The 21,580-nt window shown below is 41.7% G+C and overlaps 3 protein-coding genes and 2 non-coding genes across 7 annotated transcripts; all 5 read right to left on the bottom strand.

Moving 5' to 3' along the window:
• Nucleotides 1-5,865: 5,865 nt before the first annotated feature.
• On the bottom strand, nt 5,866-5,938 carry TRNAF-GAA. The gene has a single exon. It is a non-coding gene; the product is annotated as a tRNA-Phe (tRNA).
• A 187-nt stretch (nt 5,939-6,125) lies between these two features.
• On the bottom strand, nt 6,126-6,198 carry TRNAF-GAA. The gene has a single exon. It is a non-coding gene; the product is annotated as a tRNA-Phe (tRNA).
• A 436-nt stretch (nt 6,199-6,634) lies between these two features.
• Nucleotides 6,635-13,186, bottom strand: LOC122033409 (NADP-dependent malic enzyme-like). Its single transcript, XM_042592422.1, has 20 exons — nt 13,026-13,186; nt 12,608-12,846; nt 10,844-10,964; nt 10,680-10,754; nt 10,438-10,589; nt 10,259-10,364; nt 10,091-10,156; nt 9,871-9,966; nt 9,722-9,793; nt 9,554-9,637; nt 9,324-9,422; nt 8,738-8,785; nt 8,540-8,593; nt 8,330-8,428; nt 7,967-8,056; nt 7,782-7,859; nt 7,605-7,679; nt 7,418-7,508; nt 7,104-7,232; nt 6,635-7,039 (listed from the first exon to the last, which is right to left on the bottom strand). Exons 1-20 carry the CDS (start codon nt 13,053-13,055, stop codon nt 6,951-6,953), a joined length of 1,893 nt encoding a protein of 630 aa, XP_042448356.1. The 5' UTR covers nt 13,056-13,186; the 3' UTR covers nt 6,635-6,950.
• A 751-nt stretch (nt 13,187-13,937) lies between these two features.
• LOC122033410 (hexokinase-2-like) lies at nt 13,938-17,042 on the bottom strand. The gene is made up of 9 exons (XM_042592423.1): nt 16,441-17,042; nt 16,228-16,378; nt 15,945-16,127; nt 15,369-15,443; nt 15,111-15,266; nt 14,856-14,954; nt 14,632-14,762; nt 14,444-14,525; nt 13,938-14,340 (listed from the first exon to the last, which is right to left on the bottom strand). Exons 1-9 carry the CDS (start codon nt 16,713-16,715, stop codon nt 14,008-14,010), a joined length of 1,485 nt encoding a protein of 494 aa, XP_042448357.1. The 5' UTR covers nt 16,716-17,042; the 3' UTR covers nt 13,938-14,007.
• Nucleotides 17,043-18,033: 991 nt separating this feature from the next.
• LOC122033411 lies at nt 18,034-19,699 on the bottom strand. Of its 3 annotated transcripts, none has more exons than XM_042592426.1 (2): nt 18,998-19,699; nt 18,034-18,819 (listed from the first exon to the last, which is right to left on the bottom strand). In XM_042592426.1, the coding sequence occupies exons 1-2, from the start codon at nt 19,659-19,661 to the stop codon at nt 18,167-18,169; spliced, it is 1,317 nt and encodes a 438-aa protein (XP_042448360.1). In that variant the 5' UTR covers nt 19,662-19,699; the 3' UTR covers nt 18,034-18,166. The 3 variants fall into 3 exon arrangements, with proteins under 3 accessions (XP_042448360.1, XP_042448358.1, XP_042448359.1); XM_042592424.1 differs by having other exon boundaries at nt 18,036-18,794; nt 18,985-19,699; XM_042592425.1 differs by having other exon boundaries at nt 18,208-18,794.
• Nucleotides 19,700-21,580: the final 1,881 nt, after the last annotated feature.

Below are 21,580 nucleotides of genomic sequence, written 5' to 3'. Positions count from 1 at the left end.
CACACGTGATTGCCAAGGATTGATGCCCATCGTCAGTTGACAGGCTCAGCGAAACTACCGTCGTCGATCCCTCTCTCCCGATCGACAACATAGACATCAATTCGTTGGACAATGAGACACGGGAAGATCGCCCTAGCGACAGCACCAGTGAAGAGAGCATGTTGGGCCCGCCCAGGGCCGGGACGACCGAAGCAGACCCTCCGCTTGGGAGGAAGAGAATCGAAGCAATGCGCCCGAGGAAAAATAAATATCATAGTCGACGGATCGACCAAAGACGATTCCAATAGAGCCCGAAAGTCGTATGCATGACGACTAGAGATACATGCGATGGGATGCAGCCAGGAGAAGGCGAGTAGGTCAAAGATCATCTTCGAATCCCGAGACTTGGAGGGAGTTGAGATCCCTCACGACGACGCCTTGATCATCCGCGCGGTGATCGATAATTATACCATTCACCGTATTTTTGTTGACATAGGGAGCTTGGTGAACATCATTTTCAAGAAGGCGTTCGATCAGCTACAAATCGATCGGGCCGAGCTGCTGCCTATGACAACCCCGCTGTACGGGTTCACAGGCAATGAAGTATGCCGATCGGCCAAATAAGATTGGCCATTTCACTCGGGGAAGAACCGCTCACCCGAACCACAAATTTCATCGTAGTAGACACCCCCACGGTCTACAACGTCATCCAGGGCCGACCAGCTCTCAATGAGTTCCGGGCGGTAGTCTCTACTTATTGTCAAAAGATCAAGTTCCCAGTAGACGACCGGGTAGAAGAGGTCAAGGACGATCAACTAGCCGCTCGGCGCTGCTACATTGAGATGGTTAAAACCGAAGCTAGGTTCGCCTGGAAGACTCCACGGCAAGAGGCAAACACTCTTACTGAAAAACCTCCTGCCCTAGTCTATGAAAAGAAAGAGGAAGTCCAAATCCATTATTGCAGAGCGGAGACAACTACTTTCATACCTACGGATCTAGTGTAGGTGCAGCGGAGGCCGGCAAGAGGGGGGGTGAATTGCTGGAAAAAAAAAAATTACCCTCCTCAAATCTTTCAACTCAATTAGTGCAATAGTAAAATTAAATTAATAAAGCAATACGAAAATATAGAAAGACAGAGAAGATCGGGAGTTATCCTGGTTACAACTAAGATGGTTGTTAATCCAGGGCGATGAAGAGCTCAGTAGAAAAATTCTCCTTCTCTGAAGGTGAAAAAGTCTTTTACACTTTGGAAGCTTAGAACTATTGCTAGGAATGACTACACAATGATTGCTTGAGTTGTTGTGGCTTTCCTAGCTCCAGGGGCCTTTATATAGGTCCTGGAAATCTTATCCCGAGAGTCCAAGGCGCCTCCAGCTCGGTCAGCGGATAAAACTTTATCCTCAGCGTAAACGGTCAAACTGACCTGGCTCAAGGCGCCTTAAACAAGCCTTTCAAGGCGCCTTCAATGTAGAAGGCGCCTTGAATATGTTTAAGGCGCCTTGGATATGTTTAAGGCGCCTTCAATATGTTTAAGGCACCTTCAAGGTTCCTGCTACAGTAATTTATGCTACAGTAATGTCAGCCTCTTTTGACTCCTTTTCTTCTTCGCTTTGGCTTCTGAAGCTCCGTTCTTTTGGGTGATTGCGGCCAACCGAAATAGGGCTCACCCGAACCCAATTCCTGGCCTTCTCCTCGATCAGGCTTTCGTCCGGCTTCTCGTCCCTCGAACGTCGCGCACATTCTTCTCGGCCACCGGAGTACTCTTCTGCAGCTCTCTCGTCCTTCGGACGCACCGAGCCCGTCAACTCCTTTCCCGTGTCGTCCTTCTCGCTAGCTGCATCTTCCGCTCGACTTCCTGTGCTCCTAAGCTCCTGCACACTCAGACACAGGGATCAAGCACAACGCAGGACCTAACCAACTTGGTTGATCACATCAAAACTACCACGGGGTTCAACAATCTCCCCCTTTTTGATGTGCATCAACCCAAGTTCAAGTTAGGGTTAAAATAGACATAAATAGTAATTTTAAAGGAAATTACTAAACTAACATAATTAAACACAAATTTGCAATAAATAAAATTGCAACACACTTTAGTAAAAAATGTTAAAAAAAACTTTTTAATTCTTAATTTTCCTAACTCCTCCTAAACTTGTACCTTTCTCTCCCCCTTTGATCACAAAAAAAATGGGGTATCAATAAGAGAATATTAAGCAATTTATGAAGGTAGAAAAAAAATTCTGAGCAAAAATGAATTTTTTGCTAAGTTAAAAATTTCTAAGTTAAATTGAATTTTCAAAAAAAAATTCTAAGTCAATTAATTAAAAAAAAAATCTAAGTAAACTAAATTTTTTGAATGTTCCCAAAAAATATTTCTAAATAAAAAAATGTTTGATAAACTTTCAAAGCATTATTTAATTTTTATTTTTAATGTTTTTTCATAAAGTTAATTAAACATTTTCTTTCAATATTTTAACTTTTAGGTCGTGGCGAGGCACTAGACCTTCTTGGTTATTGGAGCAACAACCACTTCCTTGACAAATCCTTCATAAAAAAATTTATTGTTTAATTTTCTTCTCTGAAAGCGCTAAGTCTAATATTTCAACTTAGATCAAATATTCTGATTTTTAAATTTTCATTTTAACTTCTCATAATTTCTCAATTCACAACTTTTTTATAATTGTAGCAAAAGATATTGAGCATGCAGAAAATTGTACATTTTCTATTGTTAGTTTGTCAAAATCTCTTAATTGACAAATTGTGTCTTTTAACTCAATATTCTTTAATAGTTTTTCAGTTTTTAATTCAAAATATTCTTTCGACGAAATAATTTGTAATTTACGAAAATCTTTCGACAATATTTCAATTGAATCAATTAATTTGCCAAGAGGTGGAGACCATACCTGATTTACCTTGTCGCCGGTTGATTCTTCCCCTGTTAAGTTATTTTCGTCTTCTGATATTTCTCCCCCTTCATTGATGCTCATTTGTGATGAGCATTCTAGGTCTTCAAGTTGGAGTTTGGTTACTGGTTCTGTCTCGACACTTACCTCGGTTTCAGACTCTTCTGACGTCGGGTCAGTGTCCATCGAGGAGTCGGATTCAACTTCAATTTGTTCTTCGTGGAGTCTTAAGAACTTTTCCCAAAGTTCTTTTGCACTTCGGTAGTCACCAACTTTAACGAGATCTTCATCTGGTAATACACTTAGAAGATGAAATTCAGCCCGAGCGTTTGCCATAGACTCGTCACGTTGGTTATTGGTCCAGAGGTGCATCTCGAGTTCTTCTCCATTCGTTGTCTTTGGTGATTCATAACCAAATTTCATTATTAATACAATATTTAAATCTGTGTTAAGATATACCTCCATCCGGTGTTTCCACGTTGCGAAGTTTCCGTCGAATTTCGAGGGATCAATATTCGCTCCGGTCATCGTCTTGATTGTTGTGCTTCAGTTGGTGGTTAGTCCTTCTGAGGCGATCTGGCTCTGATACCAATTGTAGGTGTAGCGGAGGCCGGCAAGAGGGGGGGGTGAATTGCTGAAAACAAAAAAAAAACTACCCTCCTCGGATCTTTCAACTCAATTAGTGCAATAGTAAAATTAAATTAATAAAGCAATACGAAAATATAGAAAGACAGAGAAGACTGGGAGTTATCCTGGTTACAACCAAGACGGTTGTTAATCCAGGGCGATGAAGAGCTCAGTAGAAAAATTCTCCTTCTCTGAAGGCGGAGAAGTCTTTTACACTTTGGAAGCTTAGAACTATTGCTAGGAATGACTACAAAATGATTGCTTGAGTTGTTGTGACTTTCCTAGCTCCAGGGGCCTTTATATAGGTCCTGGAAATCTTATCCCGAGAGTCCAAGGCGCCTCCAACAAGGTTCAAGGTGCCTCCAGCTCGGTCAGCGGATAAAACTTTATCCGCAGTGCAAATGATCAAACTGACCTGGCTCAAGGCGCCTTAAACAAGCCTTTCAAGGCGCCTTCAACATGTTTAAGGCGCCTTCAAGGTTCCTGCTATAGTAATTTATGCTACAGTAATATCAGCCTCTTTTGACTCCTTTTCTTCTTCGCTTTGGCTTCTGAAGTTCCGTTCTTTTGGGTGATTGCGGCCAACCGAAATAGGGCTCACCCGAACCCAATTCCTGGCCTTCTCCTCGAGCAGGCTTCCGTCCGGCTTCTCGTCCCTCGAACGCTGCGCACGTTCTTCTCGGCCACCAGAGTACTCTTCCACAGCTCTCTCATCCTTTGGACGCACCGAGCCCGTCGGCTCCTTTCCCGTGTCGTCCTTCTCGCTAGCTGCGTCTTCCGCTGGACTTCCTGTACTCCTAAGCTCCTGCACACTCAGACACAGGGATCAAACACAACGCAGGACCTAACCAACTTGGTTGATCACATCAAAACTACCACGGGGTTCAACATCTAGGAGCGAGCAGAAGGCGGAGTTGATCGTCTGTCTCCAACAAAACCATGATGTGTTTGCATGGTCAACACAAGAGCTGCCCGACATCTCTCCAAGCATAGCTCAGCATGAGCTACATGTCGGACTGGACGCTCTTCCGGTAAAGCAGTGAAAAAGGAACTTCAACGTCGAACAAAACCATATCATCAGGGCGTAGGTAGAAAAGCTGTTGCAAGTCGGACACGTGAGGGAAGTTCAATTTCCTAACTGGCTTGCCAACGTTGTCCTTATCTCTAAACCGAGCAACAAGTGGCGAGTCTGCATTGACTTCCGTGACCTGAACAAAGCATGCCCGAAGGACTTCTACCCGTTGCCTCGGATCGACCAGATGGTGGATTCCATCGCAGGATGCGAGCTGATCTGCATGCTGGATACCTACCAAGGTTATCATCAAGTGCTGCTCGCCCGCGAAGACCAAGAAAAGGTCAGTTTTATTACGCCTGACGGTACGTACTACTATAATGTGATGCCGTTCAGACTCAAGAATGTTGGGGTCACTTATCAAAGGTTGATGAATAAAATGTTCCGACGGCAGATCAACTGTAACATGGAGATATACGTAGATAATATCCTGATAAAATCTCTCCGAGTGACTGATCTATGTGCAGATACTTTGCTTTGCTTCCACACATCGTCGGTGATTGACTTAAGCGTCGAAGGGTCATCGCCGGTGATTGACTTAAGCGTTGAAGGGTCATCGCCGATGACCACTTCCCTGGCTCGGCATTGACGTGACTGTGGTTGTAGGGTCTCGAGGAGTCGACACACGGTCAACTGGAGCGCTATGTCTCCAGCTTCCATCATCTCAACTATCGGGCAGAATCATATACCATAACTAGAGATCAAACCACGGATACATAAATTATAACTTAGATATCCTAACGTGACATCATAACCCCGATATAACAACACTCAACTAATGAATCAGGTTGATCAATATAGCTCCTATTAAATTTATAAATAAAACAAACTTATACTATTAATCTCGGTTAGAAATCAAATAAATTTAAAAATATAAAAGTATCAAACAAGCTCCAATTTAGAGTTTAATAACTTTATATGAATTAAGCTAAAAAAATAAATACAAACTTAAATAATCCTTTTAGTAAATTTTAAATTCCACTTACATAAATCACATATCAAATAATCTTAAACAAATACAAAAGTTGATTAAGCTTTATAACCCAATTTGTAAAAAGCTAAATGTTTCCTTATGGGTTTAAAATTCGTAAACTTAAGGGGTAGTTTTAAATTTTGTAAGTTTAATGGGTCATTTAGTTGCATTGGGGTGGATTTAAATTTTGTAAACTTAACAGGTGACTGCGCTGGAACGAATTCAAGGTTTAATAATTTAGGCGGGCAAATTGAATTCCTGGTAAAAGGCCGGTGATTATTTGTTTAAATTTCGTAAGGTCAAAGGAAAAAACTTGCGGTGAGCGTGGATCGAACACGCGACCTTCAGATCTTCAGTCTGACGCTCTCCCAACTGAGCTATCCCCGCCTATATTTGTGTTGCCAAATAAAATTTAAATATTAAAATATACACACAATGAACCGAAAAAATTGCGGTGAGCGTGGATCGAACACGCGACCTTCTCTCCCAACTGAGCTATCTTATTCCCCGCTGATATTTATTGTGTCAAATAATGTTTAAATATCAAAATAGAAACACAATGTAACGAAAAAAATGCGGTGAGCGTGGATCGAACACGCGACCTTCAGATCTTCAGTCTGACGCTCTCCCAACTGAGCTATCCCCGCTGATATTTATTGTGCCAAATAAATTGTAAATATTAAAATAGAAACACAATGAACCGAAAAAAAAGGAGAGATCACAAGGACATCCTCAGACTAGATCGATTCATTAGGAAAGACATGCCATCATCGCTCTCTCCCAACTAAAAACTTTTTCGAATTCTTTATCCGTCTTTTGCTTTCCCTTTCCATGCCGTTCCTCCTCCCATAGACCCTTGCTTCCTCCTTCAGAGTCCCCAGCACCGCCACCCCTCACCGGTCGCCGGAGTGGACGCTCACTCGCATGACGACGAGGAGTTCACCAGCGTGGACCTTTGCTTCCTACTGTCAGAGGTATGATTTTTCTAGTACGTGCATGCATCTCTTCTCATCTAAGATTGATCTGCGAGCATGAAACATGTTTGATCTTCAAGAATGAATTCAACAGTTTAATTGAATAGTGGATCAGAAAAAGAACCATAAATATTTTCATTAAAAACAACTTAGTAACAAGTAGTACATCTCATTTGACACACAAAGGCACCAACACATACAACAAACAACAGAAAACACTAGGACCCATCGTCAAAAGTAAATTCTGATGTGAAAAAAAAGGGAAAAAGAAAAAGGAAAAAAACGCGTAGTCTTAACTCCAAGCTGACATTATAAAGAGGGCCAAATAATTAGAGCATATATTTGATAAAACAAGACAACCAGAAGAACTATGCAGCCGCCATCTACTGCGCTACTACTATGCACCAGGGGCTGCTCTTGTCCGATCATCTATATTTGTGGTAAACAGGCTTGTACATGAAGTTCTCCGCATATTTCACCAGGTCCTTCGGCCGTGGGTATTGACTTGCCAATCCTTCAAAGGGTAATAGCTAGTTCAGCACAGTTTTGGAAGATTTTTAAGCTGAGAAGAAACTCACCAAGTTCGTATGCTTTGGCTGCGACATTCGCAGCAATATGGGCAGATATCTTCCTTATGTTTGAGAATGGTGGGTAGACCATTCCTTTGTCCAAGTTCTCCTGTGTCACCTGTTGGGCTAAAGCTTCCGCTGTCCGATAGAAGTTACCACAATTATACTACTTTCCAAGGTTTTGTAGAAAAATATGAAAATGCAGCTGAATAAAAAATTCACAAGCAAACCAAGTTTCCTATTGGTTTATGTAACATCCTACAACAAATATGCAAACACAAAAAGAGAAATATGACAATGATCAATTCAACTCGTGCACTTACAGGCTGCAAGCAGCATGTCATCATGTACACGGGTTGCTCCAGAGATCACCAACCCAAGGCCAAATCCCGGGAAGATATAGGCATTATTTGACTGAAAGAATGTAAAGTGGCAAATGCCAGCTTCTAATATTAAAAGTCCGTATGCATTTATCAATATAGATTGTTGAAGTTGAGAACAAATTAAAACCTGTCCTGGCACAAGAACTCTCCCATCATATTCAACCGGTTCAAATGGACTCCCACTCGCAAATATTGCTCGACCCTGTAAAGGAAAGCATAGTTTTAGTGAGTAGAAGTAACCACCATAGTAAATCATGAATAAGCACTATGCGACTGTAGCCCTGAGAAGCAAAATGAAGATTACCTTACTCCATGCATATGCTTCTTCTGCGCTACATTCGGATTGCAAGGTAGGGTTGGATAGTGCCAAAATTATGGGTTTCTGTAATGGAAATAAATCATCTTATCTGATATTCAAACACGTATGAATTGCAAATGATAACAGAATACACTTAAGGATCTAGTAGAGGTATGGGAGTGGAAATTAACCTCATTAAAAGTGGCCATCGCCTCAACTACCTCCTTCGTGAAAGTTTTCCCCACTCCAGATGACCCAATTAAAATAGTGGGTTTGATAGCCTACGAAATTGAAAGAAAAAAAAATGAAGGAATATTTGAAAACTACTCTTAGCAAATTTACAAGGAAGTAGAAAATCTGTTTGAGCTTCCACGAGTTTCAGATAGTAAAATTAACAAAATATCCTGGAGAAATAAATGAAAACACAGAACTAGAGAAACCACTTTAAGAAAAAATCAACCCAAGTTGAAGAGACCACTCTAGTCATAAAAATTGATAACTTAAGATCCACAGTAGTAAGGGGAAAATGTATAATATTATAGATAGGCTCAAACCTTTATAGCAGCTAAAAGATTATTGACAGGCTCATGGTCATGCGCCCATGGTTGCTTAAAGTGTTGAAGGGAATCCTTACGTGAGTTCACAATTAAACCCTGCAAAGTGTGAAAAGCATTGCCATAATAGAAACAATGATCAACGAAGTAGACCAAACAAGTTGTATACTTGAAACAAGTACAAACAAAGTCCAAGATTCTCTTCCTAACCTTAGAATCCACCATCCATATCCTCTTGCGAGTCTCTTCCACTGGTGCTTTTGTCTACAACAGCCATAAGAATGTATAACCAATGAGCTAGTACGTTAAATCAACAGAACAGCCATAACCAATGAGCCAGTATGTAAAATCAACATAACAGCCCCAAAATCATTCACACAAACATAATAAAAAGACTAAGTTAAAAACCTGTTTAGACATCTCAAGAGCTATGAGTTCTGCAATACCAGTACCAGCCTGCAAAGTTGATATGATGAAGGCTCTAATAATTGATATAAAACACAATCAGAATGAGGAAAAGATTGAAAGTATTAATAGCATAAGCAGAAGAAATACAACTGAGATACGTTCAGCTAATACATTCTTGAAACATATGCTCGGCATAGTGCATAATTAAAGTTACTTAGGCGGCATGTGTATTAAAAATCTAAATAGCAAAGGCAGAAAATTTCACCTCAAATATGGCAAGCGCTACATTTCAATCTATACCACAAAACTGAAAAGTTACTTTTTTCCCTCTCTTTCAAAAAGTAGAAGCCCACTATCATTCTAACAAATAAAATCCTAATTGGCATTGATTCTCATATCTATTTGTCATATAATTATTTGCACTGCTGAAATTGTAATAAGGGATCCAAGGACAGGGCATAAATCAAATTTGGAATTCATACTGACAGTATGAGGCACAACGATAAAAAGACAAATATGAAAGTTAACAAAATCAAAGTCAAACACATTCAATAGACCAAAATGAACCAAATGAGAATAAGGATACCTCCCCAGCACCAAGGAATAAGAAACTGTGCTCTGCCAATGTTCCGCCAACTATTTTCAAAGCGCCAAAAAGACCAGCGAGCACAACAGAAGCTGTGCCCTGAAATGAGAATAAGCATATTGAATGGTTCATAAACATGTGGAGATAGCATAATGTGAGTGAATCAAGTTAAACAATTAGAACTGAAAAAGGAAGTTCCTAAGTGTAAAATAGTAACTAAAATCAATTACCTGTATATCATCATTAAAGACAAGATGTGTTTTACGATATTTGGCAAGAAGTTCAAATGCATTATGGTTGGCAAAATCTTCAAACTGAAAAAGGAAAATATAAGACAAAATTGAGATTGAAATAACATAGAATAGGAGAAAACAACAAATCTGCAACCAGTCATCAACCTGAATTAGTACTTTTTCTCCATATCTAAGTTTCACAGCATCCATGAACTCCTCTAGTAACTCTGCATATGCCTAAAAGAAACAAGAAAATAGGTCTAACATAACTTACATAAAACAGGAGAAAATAAGTATATGCTTCCAGACAGTACTTGACCAGTAGCCCTTCTTTGCCTCAAGCCAATATAAAATTCATCATTAAGTAGCTGTTCATTATTGGTCCCCACGTCAATAGTAACAGGCAAACACTGTCAATTATCAATTCGTTTTAGGAACCAGTAAATTAGAACGTGCCACAGAAACTAGCAGAGACACAAAGAAATTGTATAATAAGGATCATACAGAAATAAAAAACTAAAAAAAAACACTTACAGCAGATGGACGGACTCCGCCAAGAGCAGTATATAGAGCAAGCTTGCCCACCGGAATTCCCATGCCCTAGAATATTGCCATTTAACAATTTAAAAATCCATGTGAAATAAACCCAACACAATGGTTTATATGTCAGGAATGATTATTGAATTCCAGGTATAATATTACCTGGCAACCAAGATCCCCGAGACCCAAGATACGTTCACCATCTGTGACCACAATAACTTGAATATCCCTTTCAGGCCAGTTTCTCAATATCTCGAGAATCCTTCCTCTGAAAACCCAATTTTATATCATGATTTTTAGAAATTGGATTAGAAAGGATGCCAAGTGACAAAATAACTTACTTCTCATTCAAACTGATATAGAGGCCCCGAGGATGCCTAAATATAGAACCATACTTCTGGCATGCCTCGCCGACAGTAGGCGTATAAACAACAGGAAGCAATTCTTCCACATGGTCAATGAGGAGTTTGTAAAAGAGCTTCTCATTAAGCTCCTGGAGATTGAATCATAGGTATACCAAATGAGGTTGGAAAATATTGGCAGCAATTAAGAATGTAGATAAAATGTCATTTATCTTAGGTACCTGCATATCCATTATCGCCATATACCGTTGCAATGGTACCTGGTACTGGCGAAGATTGTGCATGATCTTTTTTTCCTGTGGGAAAAGATGCAAATTCCAGATCCACAAAAAGAAACATAATTGTGTTGCTTCTCAGATAGCTTACATTCTAAAAATATACAAACCTGAAGCTCTTGAGAAATACACACTGGAGGTAGGAGACCTCGCAAATAGTGGGCATCTCTCTCTTTCTCATTGAATGCGAGACCTTTGTTGTGCTGTGGATTCCGCAACAATGTGTAACCACTATGAACGATTAAAGAAAAATAAGAGAGAATTATTATAAAGCTGATTGCGTATATCCTCATCAAAGTACCCAGTACACATAAGCTAACAACTGAGAAACTTTAGGAAGATATATACAAATGTATAATTATGAAGAAATTCTTCGTAAAAAGCTGTTAGGATATATACAAATGTATAATTATGAAGAAATTCTTCGTAAAAAGCTGTTGGACTTGAAAGTGGGAAAAAAAAATCTATGTCAAAAAGGAAAGGTAAAATATATGGATAGTCATACTCATTGGACAATAGACTCTCAACAATTAAAATTAATCCCTGTTCATAAAATAATATAACAAAGTAATAAAAGCACATCAACTGTTGGCAACTCAGTCAAGGTGGCAGCCAAGCACCTGCTCCCAACAATAAAAGGAGGGCATACTCTCAACTATGGATGGAACAACATCCCACACCATTCATAGTGGGAAGACAACTTTCTTAACAATGAATGGAGACAAACCTTGACATCAAAATGGCCTGCTTATCCCCTAAAGGGAATAGCCATAATCAAATCTAATAAATATGAATACAGATTTGTCTTTGCCTGCATTTATACATCTGGTTTAATAAAAAAAAGGAATAAAATTGAAGATTTCCATTTTATATGTCAGCATGACCACTATTCATGCATGTCTAAAATGCCAGAAGAGATATTATGCATACGAATGTAAACAAGGTGAAGTGAAACAGGCAATGAAGATACAACAGATGCCATCGCTCAAAAAGGATTAAGTTAGTCAAATGGCACATATGCTTGGAAGAAGAATACAGGGCTATTGATTTCACTCATTTACAAAAACTCAGTCATGTAGAGAGTTGTGAATAAATCAACAGATCATCCTGCTACTGATGTCATGTAAAAAAACTATGACATATATATAATGCAACCATCTTACCTCTTATCATGTTATTAAATATATTAGTTAAGCTCTAGGCAGTTCAAGTCAAATTCAGAAGGAATGGATCAGGTTCTGTGAAATTTTTACACTTTCTAGGTCTTAAAAGTTATTGTTAAACATCGATACTGTCCTATCTTTAACGTTCAAGATACACAAAAATTGCCCGTCTATCAATTTATCGGGAGAGAGAATTCAATATTTTTAACAGCCCTACTTTCTTCTAGATCGATAACAGCTGGGTTGCAAAAATTTTCTCTTAACCAACGTGGCCGACGAATACTTTATAACGAAACTGCCAAACTCGGCAACAAACATATTAATATAAGCAAGACATATAGAATACAGTAATACACTAGCAATCTCCCAGCAGGCAATTTATACAGACGAGAAAAAAGAGATGGAAACATAAAATGCGGTAATGACGTTATTGGACGCATCGTAAAAAAAAAAAACACCGATACATGATCAGATAAAACAAAAACAAGTTAAGGCGAAAAAAACGAAAAAAAAAAAGTAAATTCCAAACACAAAAAGCAGTTGGAGCTTGTAGACCGCTTTTAACAAAGCAGCATGAAAAGGTTTTAACGACCGTTTCCGATATCATCGACTGATGCTCGAACCTCACAAAAATGTCAACATTCCAACACGATCAAGCAAAAAGAAAAAAAAATGTTGAAAAAACCACGGGATCATATCCAAGAAAAAAACCTAGCGACGGAGACTGTCCACGGCATCATGAACTGTTCATCCATGTCGACATCATCGCGTGTCACGTCATCGGAAGATTCAACAAACTTCGGCTCAATCTCCTTGATCGTATTGTCCACTGAGATCCCCCTCCCGTTCATCTCCCCTCCGCTCCTCGTCTGACACCGCACCGTCGCCGGAGCAGGCAGAGCCACTCGCCGTCTCGACGCCCGAAGTGGGCCTAGCAACTCGTCGCATCGCTGAGAAGACAAAAGCATTTAAAACCATTCTCACACTGTCAACGTCAAGAAAACCTTTATTCAGCAAGCGCCGAAGAGGGCAACGCGTAAACAAAAACATCACGAGCACGAAACAAGGCAGAATGTCGAGGGGAAAAAATGAAGAAAACAAGAAATCTCCATGGGACGAGATTGATTACCAGAACGCACGTTCGATCCAACGAAAGCATATCGACGAGGAGAGGAGGAGGAGGGAGGAGGTGGCCGGGTGGGGGGATCGATCGCCCAAGCCCTTCGCGTCGAGGCGGTGAGATCAATTGTAGGGGGGAGTGAAGGGGAGGGGAGAACCCCCGATGCCGCTGCTTTTAATTACTGTAAGATGTGCCGGCGGATCAGCGAGTCTCCTCGAAGCCTCCGACGTGGGATCTACGCGACGCATATGCTTCGTGCGCTATTAAAAAACGACCGCGAGAGTGAGCATATCGTGGACCGACTCTCTGTCGCTTTTGGATTTCGGTCGCGTGCGGTAGCACTAGCGATCGGGGAAGGTAGGTCGATTGGGTGAGTGAATCAGAACCAGCCAGCAGGGATTGCGTCGGCACGAGGAATCCTCCTCGTCTCTGCGTGCGGCGGCCAGTGCGTTTGCGCCCCATGATCTTGTTATATTATAATATTGACTGTTTTTTTTACCGTCTCGGTCTCGTCGTTGTCTTATTTTTTGCTTTTCCAAAATTGCATTTAATTGTTTACTTAATGCCCCCTCCCCTCGACTTTAACGACAATAACTCAATTCGCTAAAAAACATCATGGTCGGAGCGCACGTGACTTTGGACTCTCCGCCTGTTTGATGACGTGCATGGCACAACCACCGCTTCTTAAGTAACCGATAAATAATTGCAGTGTGGAGGATGGCACAACGACAATTTCTCTAATTTACCGATAGAAAAAAAAATACAAAAACGTGAATGAATTTTAAGTTTAAATTCATTGGGTTCGGCTGTCGGTTTGACCTGTGAATTTTGAAAATTAAATTACAATTCAATCCTTGTTGTTTCTGTTGGTGGACGAGACTTGTTGTGCGTTGGTCATCGACCATTGAAAGAAATGTCACGTGTTATCCAATCAATCTTATTTTCTTTATAATTTAATAATCTTAATATGATTTGTATTGCAGATTCATTTTTAATTTTCAAGGTAACGAGAATGAGATGCTGCAAGAAGAGAAGCTCCAATGCCCGATCCGTCATTGGCCATGGTGACCGACACAGAAGCTGAGGCCTCTTCTCCGAGAACTTCTTTCAGTGCGGCGAGCAAGCTTTCTCTGAAGACCGTGTAGTGTTCGTATAGCCCGCCGTCCATTGCGAACGCCATCCTTTTCTTCGTTTTGCCATTGCTGTGTCCGAGCTTCTTCAGAATACCAACCATGCCTGCAGCGGCAAGACGAGCTCCGCGCTTAGCCACGATATCGCAGACTTGGACAACCACTTTCCTTGCTTTCAAGGAGGAGCTGGAGATCTGGAATGACAGAAAGGTGTTGCAGCAATTAGGAACAACTAATCCGTGAATGCTAAATCGAAAGAAATTTAATTGGGCTGGTAGAACAGGAATGCGTCAAGACCCCCAAGAACTCCTGCAGTTTGGCCCCAACAACTTTGAGATCAGCTGAAGTATCATGATGCATTGCTGACATGACAGGCGTCCTACAAAATCACAAAACCACAAGAGATTATGCTTTGGACAAATTAAAAGCATAAAGGTAATTACGGTATGCTATTATCCTAAAAAGGGCCATGAATAATAACATACCGCAGAACAAAAGGAACTTTAAGTTGTGGAGGAACTTCCTCCCCAAATAAGGCAGCTTCTACAGCCAATCTCAATAGAACTCTTCGGACTATTTCACCCAAATACATTCCTGAAATCAGCTTCTCGTAGATCTGTAAATGACTAGACAAATCTCAAAATTAACAAATCACATAAAACAGGAAGAGAGAAGTTAAATAGCTAGAGAGAAGTGTTCCAGTAATGACCTGTTCGCCAGGGTTCAAACTTTCAGCATCAAGTGCTTGATCATAATCTGTTGTTGGGAGATGGGAGGAGCGAAAGTTTCCCCACTCCATGTTAATGACCTACAATACAAGTAAATTGCCTTAAGTAAACATCCAACTGGTAAAAAGGTTTGTCAATGCACCATGATATGATCCATGACAATTTCAATGCTAGTAAAAAACGAGCATTTCAGAATCAGCTCCCATTAAAGTTATACTCCATCAAAGAGTCCTTACCATTTTTCCCGAGTTAGGAAGTGGACCTTGCCATTTCTTAATTGCATCAGCACGCTCCACATACGCTGCATTTGTGCCAGTGCCTAGTATGATAGCCGCAACAACATCATTATCATCATAGATGCCACCAGCAAGTGCTCCAACTGTATCATTAACCTGCATCAAAAAGTTAACTGTGTACTTGATTTCCATCTATATGATATATCATGAAAAAATGAATCTCAATGAAATTAATAGCAAAAATAGAATGGAGCTAACCAAAGCTGTAACTTGCATATCAAGGCCCTGTCTCTTCATGGCCCTAGTCAGTTCACCCACCACATCCTCACCAACCTGCCTTCACAAACAGAACCAAGTCAAAATGCAATAATGACCAAATAAATAATCAAAATGGGTATCATAGCAAGTATTGAGTTTTCTTAGCCTTTGCTTCGTTTGCAATCTAACGCTATGATCCATGCACTTGAATTCAAGTAGATGAAGCATCGTATCATGTGACTGCTATATCATGCTAAACAAAATACCTAGACTTGTCATAAGATGTTTCCTAGATAAGGTGCTACACAACTATTGACTAGATTCATTTTCTCCTCAGACAATTTATCTTCTACGAATAATAAATAAGATAGAAGGCACTACCCAGGAAGAAAATTAACCTTAACCTTAATCTTTCCCTTCTACATGGTTCATAAGTATTCATCTTCTCAAACAATGGAATGAATTTTAACTTTTTTTTCCCAAACAACTATTCCTTGTCAACACATCAACAATTGAGATTAACACAACTAATTCATCATATTTTCATAATTATATTAAAGAGAAAGGCAAACAGACCGTGCTCTTTATATTGAAGCGCTTTGTCCACTTAATGAGAGTGCCGGAAGCAATTGAGGTTTGTTTGACTGGAAATGAAAAGGTAAAGCCAAGTTCTCTCTGCTTTCCTTCAGGAAGGTGAAAATCCACACCTTCAGAAGCAACAAACTGTGCTAAAGCTGAAGCAATGAAATCAAAAAGTTCCTGTAAACATAATAAAGACAAGATCAAGCAGTCGAGTCGGATTGGAACCCAAACATGATCTTTGAGGAAGAAAGAACAGAACAAACACTACTAGACTTACATCTGAACTACCAATCATCAGTTCTTGAGGGATAGATACCTCCTCACTCTCTTGCTTCACAACACGCCCTTCCTTGCCCCCTAATTGTACGCGCAGTACGCGGAAGTTGGTGCCTCCAAGGTCCAAGGCGTAGAACAACCCCCTCTCATCCCTGTCAAGGTGGCAATCAAGTTGGAGATATCTGCGATGAATCAATCAATCACAAGGGCGTACCCGGTGGGGAGTTTATCCACGAAGCTAATGAGCATCTTGAGCGTGCTCCCGTCCTCGGACTCGAGCCCGGCGTGCATCTCCTTCGTCATCGCATCGGCCACCTCCTTGAGCTTTTCGGTGGGCGTGGCGCATTGCTCCTCGAGCTCCTTCAACACCGCGGCGGCGCGAGCCCATCGTCGGTTGATCCGCCTATGATGCTGTACCACGATCGCCGTCACGGCCACGGCCGCCGCCGCCGCGCAGATCACCGCTGTCCCTACCAGCACCTTCCTCATCTCCCTTGAAGGACTTTTTTAATGGATCAAAGCCTCAATTTTTTCTGTCTGAATTTAAACACCAAATCCACAAAACCCAACCTTCCTCACGAATGGAATAACACAAAAAACAAAAGAAGAAGAAGAAGAAGAAGGAAGAAGAAGAAGAAGTACTGGACAAGATGAGTTTCGATTCTGCAATGCCAAAAAATTGGAGGATAGGACTAAAGATGCAAGCAAAGTGCGTAGTGTATGGAGCAAGTCAAGAATCAAAACGTACTTATTATTACGAATTAGAATAATTCTACTGTTCATCGATTCTATGGTTCCGATCAACGAAACATTGCGACATTCAAACAAACAAAAAGAGAAAAACAAAATTATCAACTTCGACGAACGATTGGCGGTCCTTGAGCAAGATATTTGAACTCGACAGCTAGCGCAACCGCATCCAGAGGATTTCAATTTCCAACTGTTTTCCACAATTAGTGGAATTTTTTTTTTTTATAAATTCATATTTTAGAAACTGCGGCCATGAAAATTTTCTTAATCTCAATTTATCATTTCAAATTTTATCAATAATTAGCTTTAAATAGCTTAATTCACTGTCATGATATGATATATTGATATGGCCAAGAAAAAATGATTTAAAACATCATTAATAAGAATAAAATTTAAAATCAATATGACTTAAAATATATAAATAAATGACATGGATTAATTTTTATAAATTTAAATTAATTATAGTACTTAAGTTACTTAACTTATTTTCAGAAGGCTTTATTTTTTTAAGAAGGTTATATTATTCTTTTCTAAAAAACTATCATCATTTAAAACATAAATAGTAATCATAAATCAAATTTCAATCACACTAAGCCATTAGTAATCTTTTATAGAGATTTATGTTCCGTCACAATAAAAATTAAAATCCTCACTCTTTTCAAAAATCTCTCCACTGTCATAAATAATTTCTTTTTACCTCATTGTCAATTTACTTTCTTATTTATTTATTTTTTAATTATTTTTATTTATAATTTTATTTACTACATATAATATTAATTAATATTTTAATTTAATATTTATAATTATATTAGTATTTTAAATTATATATATTTATTTATGTAAAAATAATAATTTGATAAAAATAAACAAATGTTTAAAAAATATAAATAAACAAAACATAAATTTTTTTAAAAAATATTAAATAGGGAGCGGGCCTGTACTATCCGCCCTCAAGCACATAAACTCTCTTTTAAAAAAAAATGTAAATAGATCTCAAGATTTTGAGACCTATTTATAAAAAAATTATAAACCTCACTCGTATTATAAAAACTGAGATTAATAATAAAGAATTTATAGTATAAACCCCCTATATAAATCTCCTCCTTACTCATCCTTTCTCTCCCTCACAAAATTCCATTTTTGAGGATTAAAAAATTCCTAAAATTTGAGAAACTCATAAAGCGACCTGCCTACGGCTGTAGTTGGCAAAGCTCCCTGCGCAGCTTCTGACTGAACGGTTGACACGCGTCCATGCTGAGATCAACTGCCACCGCCAGCGCGACGAACAACGCCACGTCAGCCATGCACGAGACGTGCTGCACCCCCACCTGGACCGTCGGACGGCTTACCTTCCCCTGCCCCTCCGCCGTCGACGCCATCACGAACCCACAGCCGCCGACTCCGACATCGATGCGGAACACTCCGCCCCGCCGGACGCCGATACTCGAGGACGACTCGGTGGCGGGGGTGCAGGCGTTGCTGGTTCCGGCGTCTGGCACGAGCTCGAATCGGTAGCCCACGGCGTCGTGGGACCCACGCTCGCGCCAGGCCTCGAGACGGCCCCACGGCTTCCAGTTCGCGGTGGAGGGGCCGACGGCGCGCAGGATAAGCCACGCGCCCGGATTGGAACGGGACACGCGGTCCGAGCCGGGAGATGGGACGAAAGGCGTGACCACCGAGGCAGCCGCCACCGGAGAACCCGAGAGGTCGTGGATGGTGACGGTCCACCCCTTGCGCTGCTCGCGCATCTCGGTTTCTCCTTCACCAGCGAACGAACCAAAGAAGCATCTTCGAACACCGAACTTCGTTCGCAGTAGTCTGTGGAAAATTGTATTAATTAGTCCTCGTCGATGAATTCGTAGCATGCAACACATAATTAATCCCGTTACAAAATTAATTAGTTCTCATCAAGCAAATCTAAGGGGTATTTTTCTAGGCAGTTCAAGAAAATTTCGATCACCGGAACACAGAAAGCAAAGCCAATTAACCCAACTGATTTGTCACGTACGTGACGTTTGCACCTGCGGGATCGATCGGTCTGCCACTCTGCCGTCGGGCGGCGGAGAACCTGCAACTGAACACTGGCTGGCGAATGATCCCACTGCCGCCGCTACCGCCTGCTCCCTGGATTTGATACACCACCGGGCTGCACTCCGGCTCGCCGCCGAACTGGAACACGAACCTTGGGTCCGGCTCGGTCCGCACCACCAAGTGGAGCCGCGCAGCGCCTTGCCCGCTCCCCATGCTGACCCATCCGCTCTGCACCACCGCCGCTCGCCCCGCCGTCGCCTCCAGGTCCACCGCCACCCTCACCTGGCCGAGCAGCCTCCGGCCCGAGGCAAGCGCGCAGGCGTACTTCCCGCTCCGGCCCGCGTAGACCACCACGGTCAGGATCGCTGGCCGCTTCGACATCCTCTGTAACGCGGCCGGATCGAGGCTGATGACCACTCGAGACGTCGACGCAGCGGAAGTGGCGGCGGCGACATCTATCATGTTAGCGCCCGACGACGTGGGGCCAAGGGACAGGGGGAGAGGAGCGGTTTGTGCGGGGAAGTCCTGGAGATGGATGGAGCAAGAGCAAGGGGTCGAGGAGGGGTGAGCGCCCGGGACGGCGATCTTCGCCACCGGCGGTAACTTCAACGCAAGAGACTCAACTACGAGCCGGACGAATGGGCAAGGATCCATCACCCTCCCAATGGCCAAACTTAAGTTAAATCTATAACGCCGACGGTATCTGCTAGAAATCCACGCTTCCACCTCGTTAACCTTTATACACCCGTCAAATTAGCTGTGCCCTTAATGATGATTATCTACTAATTAGCAGGTTGTAAAGCTCCTTAGGCCGGCTCATCATGCATAATCCAATTGTTCCATATGTATGCTCGGTGCAAAGCTACGTGCCAGCCGGACTTTCGAAGCGCTGGAATTGGTGTGATGCTGTCATTGGACCCAACACAACTGGAATTGGCTGGGTTCAGGTCCTTTCCATGTTGGCATTTGCAAACGGAGACAGCATGTGATATGGATATAGATGTGCATCAGTGCATGCAGTTACTTCCGATCCGTTATTTTAGCTGCCCCCGCCGGTCCTATGGATATGGAGGGAGGTTTATGTAGGTACACAGGTCATAGACACATGACAAGGTAAACCCTAGGTCGTCAGCCTTGCATCTTTGTATAAGATTTGCTTAATGTTGGATCCACAAAAGAAGAGTTTGTTAATTAACTAGAAGATATATGAAATAAATATTAATAGTGTCGGTTCTGGAGTCGAGAAAAGCATTCGACTATATTAGGTTTGTGTTACTGATCACCTGAGCTGATGTGAGCTCTTCTTGCTGTCGAGTTCTGAAGAGTTCCATGCCGTAGTCTCAGGCATCAGCAGCACATCATGGGTCTGCAGCAAATGTTTAGAATAGTATAGAACTATTCTGTCTACTTATTGTAGTTTTATTTTGGTAAGCATAAATTATCAAAAGGGTGCCTGTATATATACAACTGTTTTTTATTTTTATTATTAAAATACTAATAATAAAATACTATTGTTATTTGATAAAGATTAATCCAACCTTCTGGAATACGAAATTTTATGGTACATCTTCACATACTGTTTGTTCCACACTGTTAGTTGTTTAGTGATGATGCGTTTATGTTGATGTTATTTCTGTATGGATGGATATTAGTAAAATCGGTCGATGACATGTGATTCGGTTGTAAGGATATAGGGGAACTGTATGAGTAGGGGTCAATAACACGTGGAAGTTAAAAGTTGAATATCAACTTTAAGAGCCGTCCGAGTGGAATACCAGGTGAATGGCCGGCCAACCTGGGGGTCTCCCAGCCGGACGGAATATAGCCCGACTAAGGGTCGGGTTTTCGATGTTTAAGGCCAAGGAACTCTCGTGCCGAGCGGTAGGGCCGCTCGGTTGAGGTGGGGGTTATAAGGCACAACTGAGGCCGAGCATGCCCGGGCACTGGAAGCGCCGAGCGGCAGAGACGCCAGGCTCGAGAACAGACAAGAGACGCAAACGGACGAATGAGACAGCTGGTAACATCATCCTCGAGACGCCTGTAGCCGACAACCAGCATGCTTGGCGGTCGGACCGGACAGAGTATCGTACGGTGGAAGTTTCTAGCGTCACGTCAGGGATATGCTCGGACAATGGTGGAATGATGTCAGACATGCTTTTCTGACACACTCGTTTGAGATATGTTTGGGGAAGCGTTCACGCATCGAGAAACGTGCCCGCGCCTCCCCGGGAGCCTATATAAGGACCCCAAGCTTCGACGGAGATATGCAATCTTGAGTACTGTAGCCACAGTAGTGTTACTTTGTTTCTTTCTTTTCTCTTCGTTACCTGACCTGAGAGTCGAAGGGTCGTCGCCGGGAAACCCTTCCCGGCTCAGCTTCTTTGCAGGTGATCCTGTCCGAACCAGGAGTCAACGGACACTGGGCACGTGGCGCTCCCTGCTGGATCCTTGAGTGCTCCGGCGAACCTGCAGCAAAACCGAGCCGGGAGGGGTGTCCCGGCTACGGCCCTCCGACGCTCAAGTCAGGCGAGGAATAACAAAAAGGGTGGCCTCAAGATGAAGACTTTTTCATA

Source organism: Zingiber officinale, chromosome 11B (assembly GCF_018446385.1).
Source record: "Zingiber officinale cultivar Zhangliang chromosome 11B, Zo_v1.1, whole genome shotgun sequence".
In the NCBI taxonomy this organism is placed as follows: domain Eukaryota; kingdom Viridiplantae; phylum Streptophyta; class Magnoliopsida; order Zingiberales; family Zingiberaceae; genus Zingiber; species Zingiber officinale.
The sequence above is the reverse complement of the archived record's forward strand: the minus strand, read 5'-3'. Positions and strand labels throughout refer to the sequence as shown.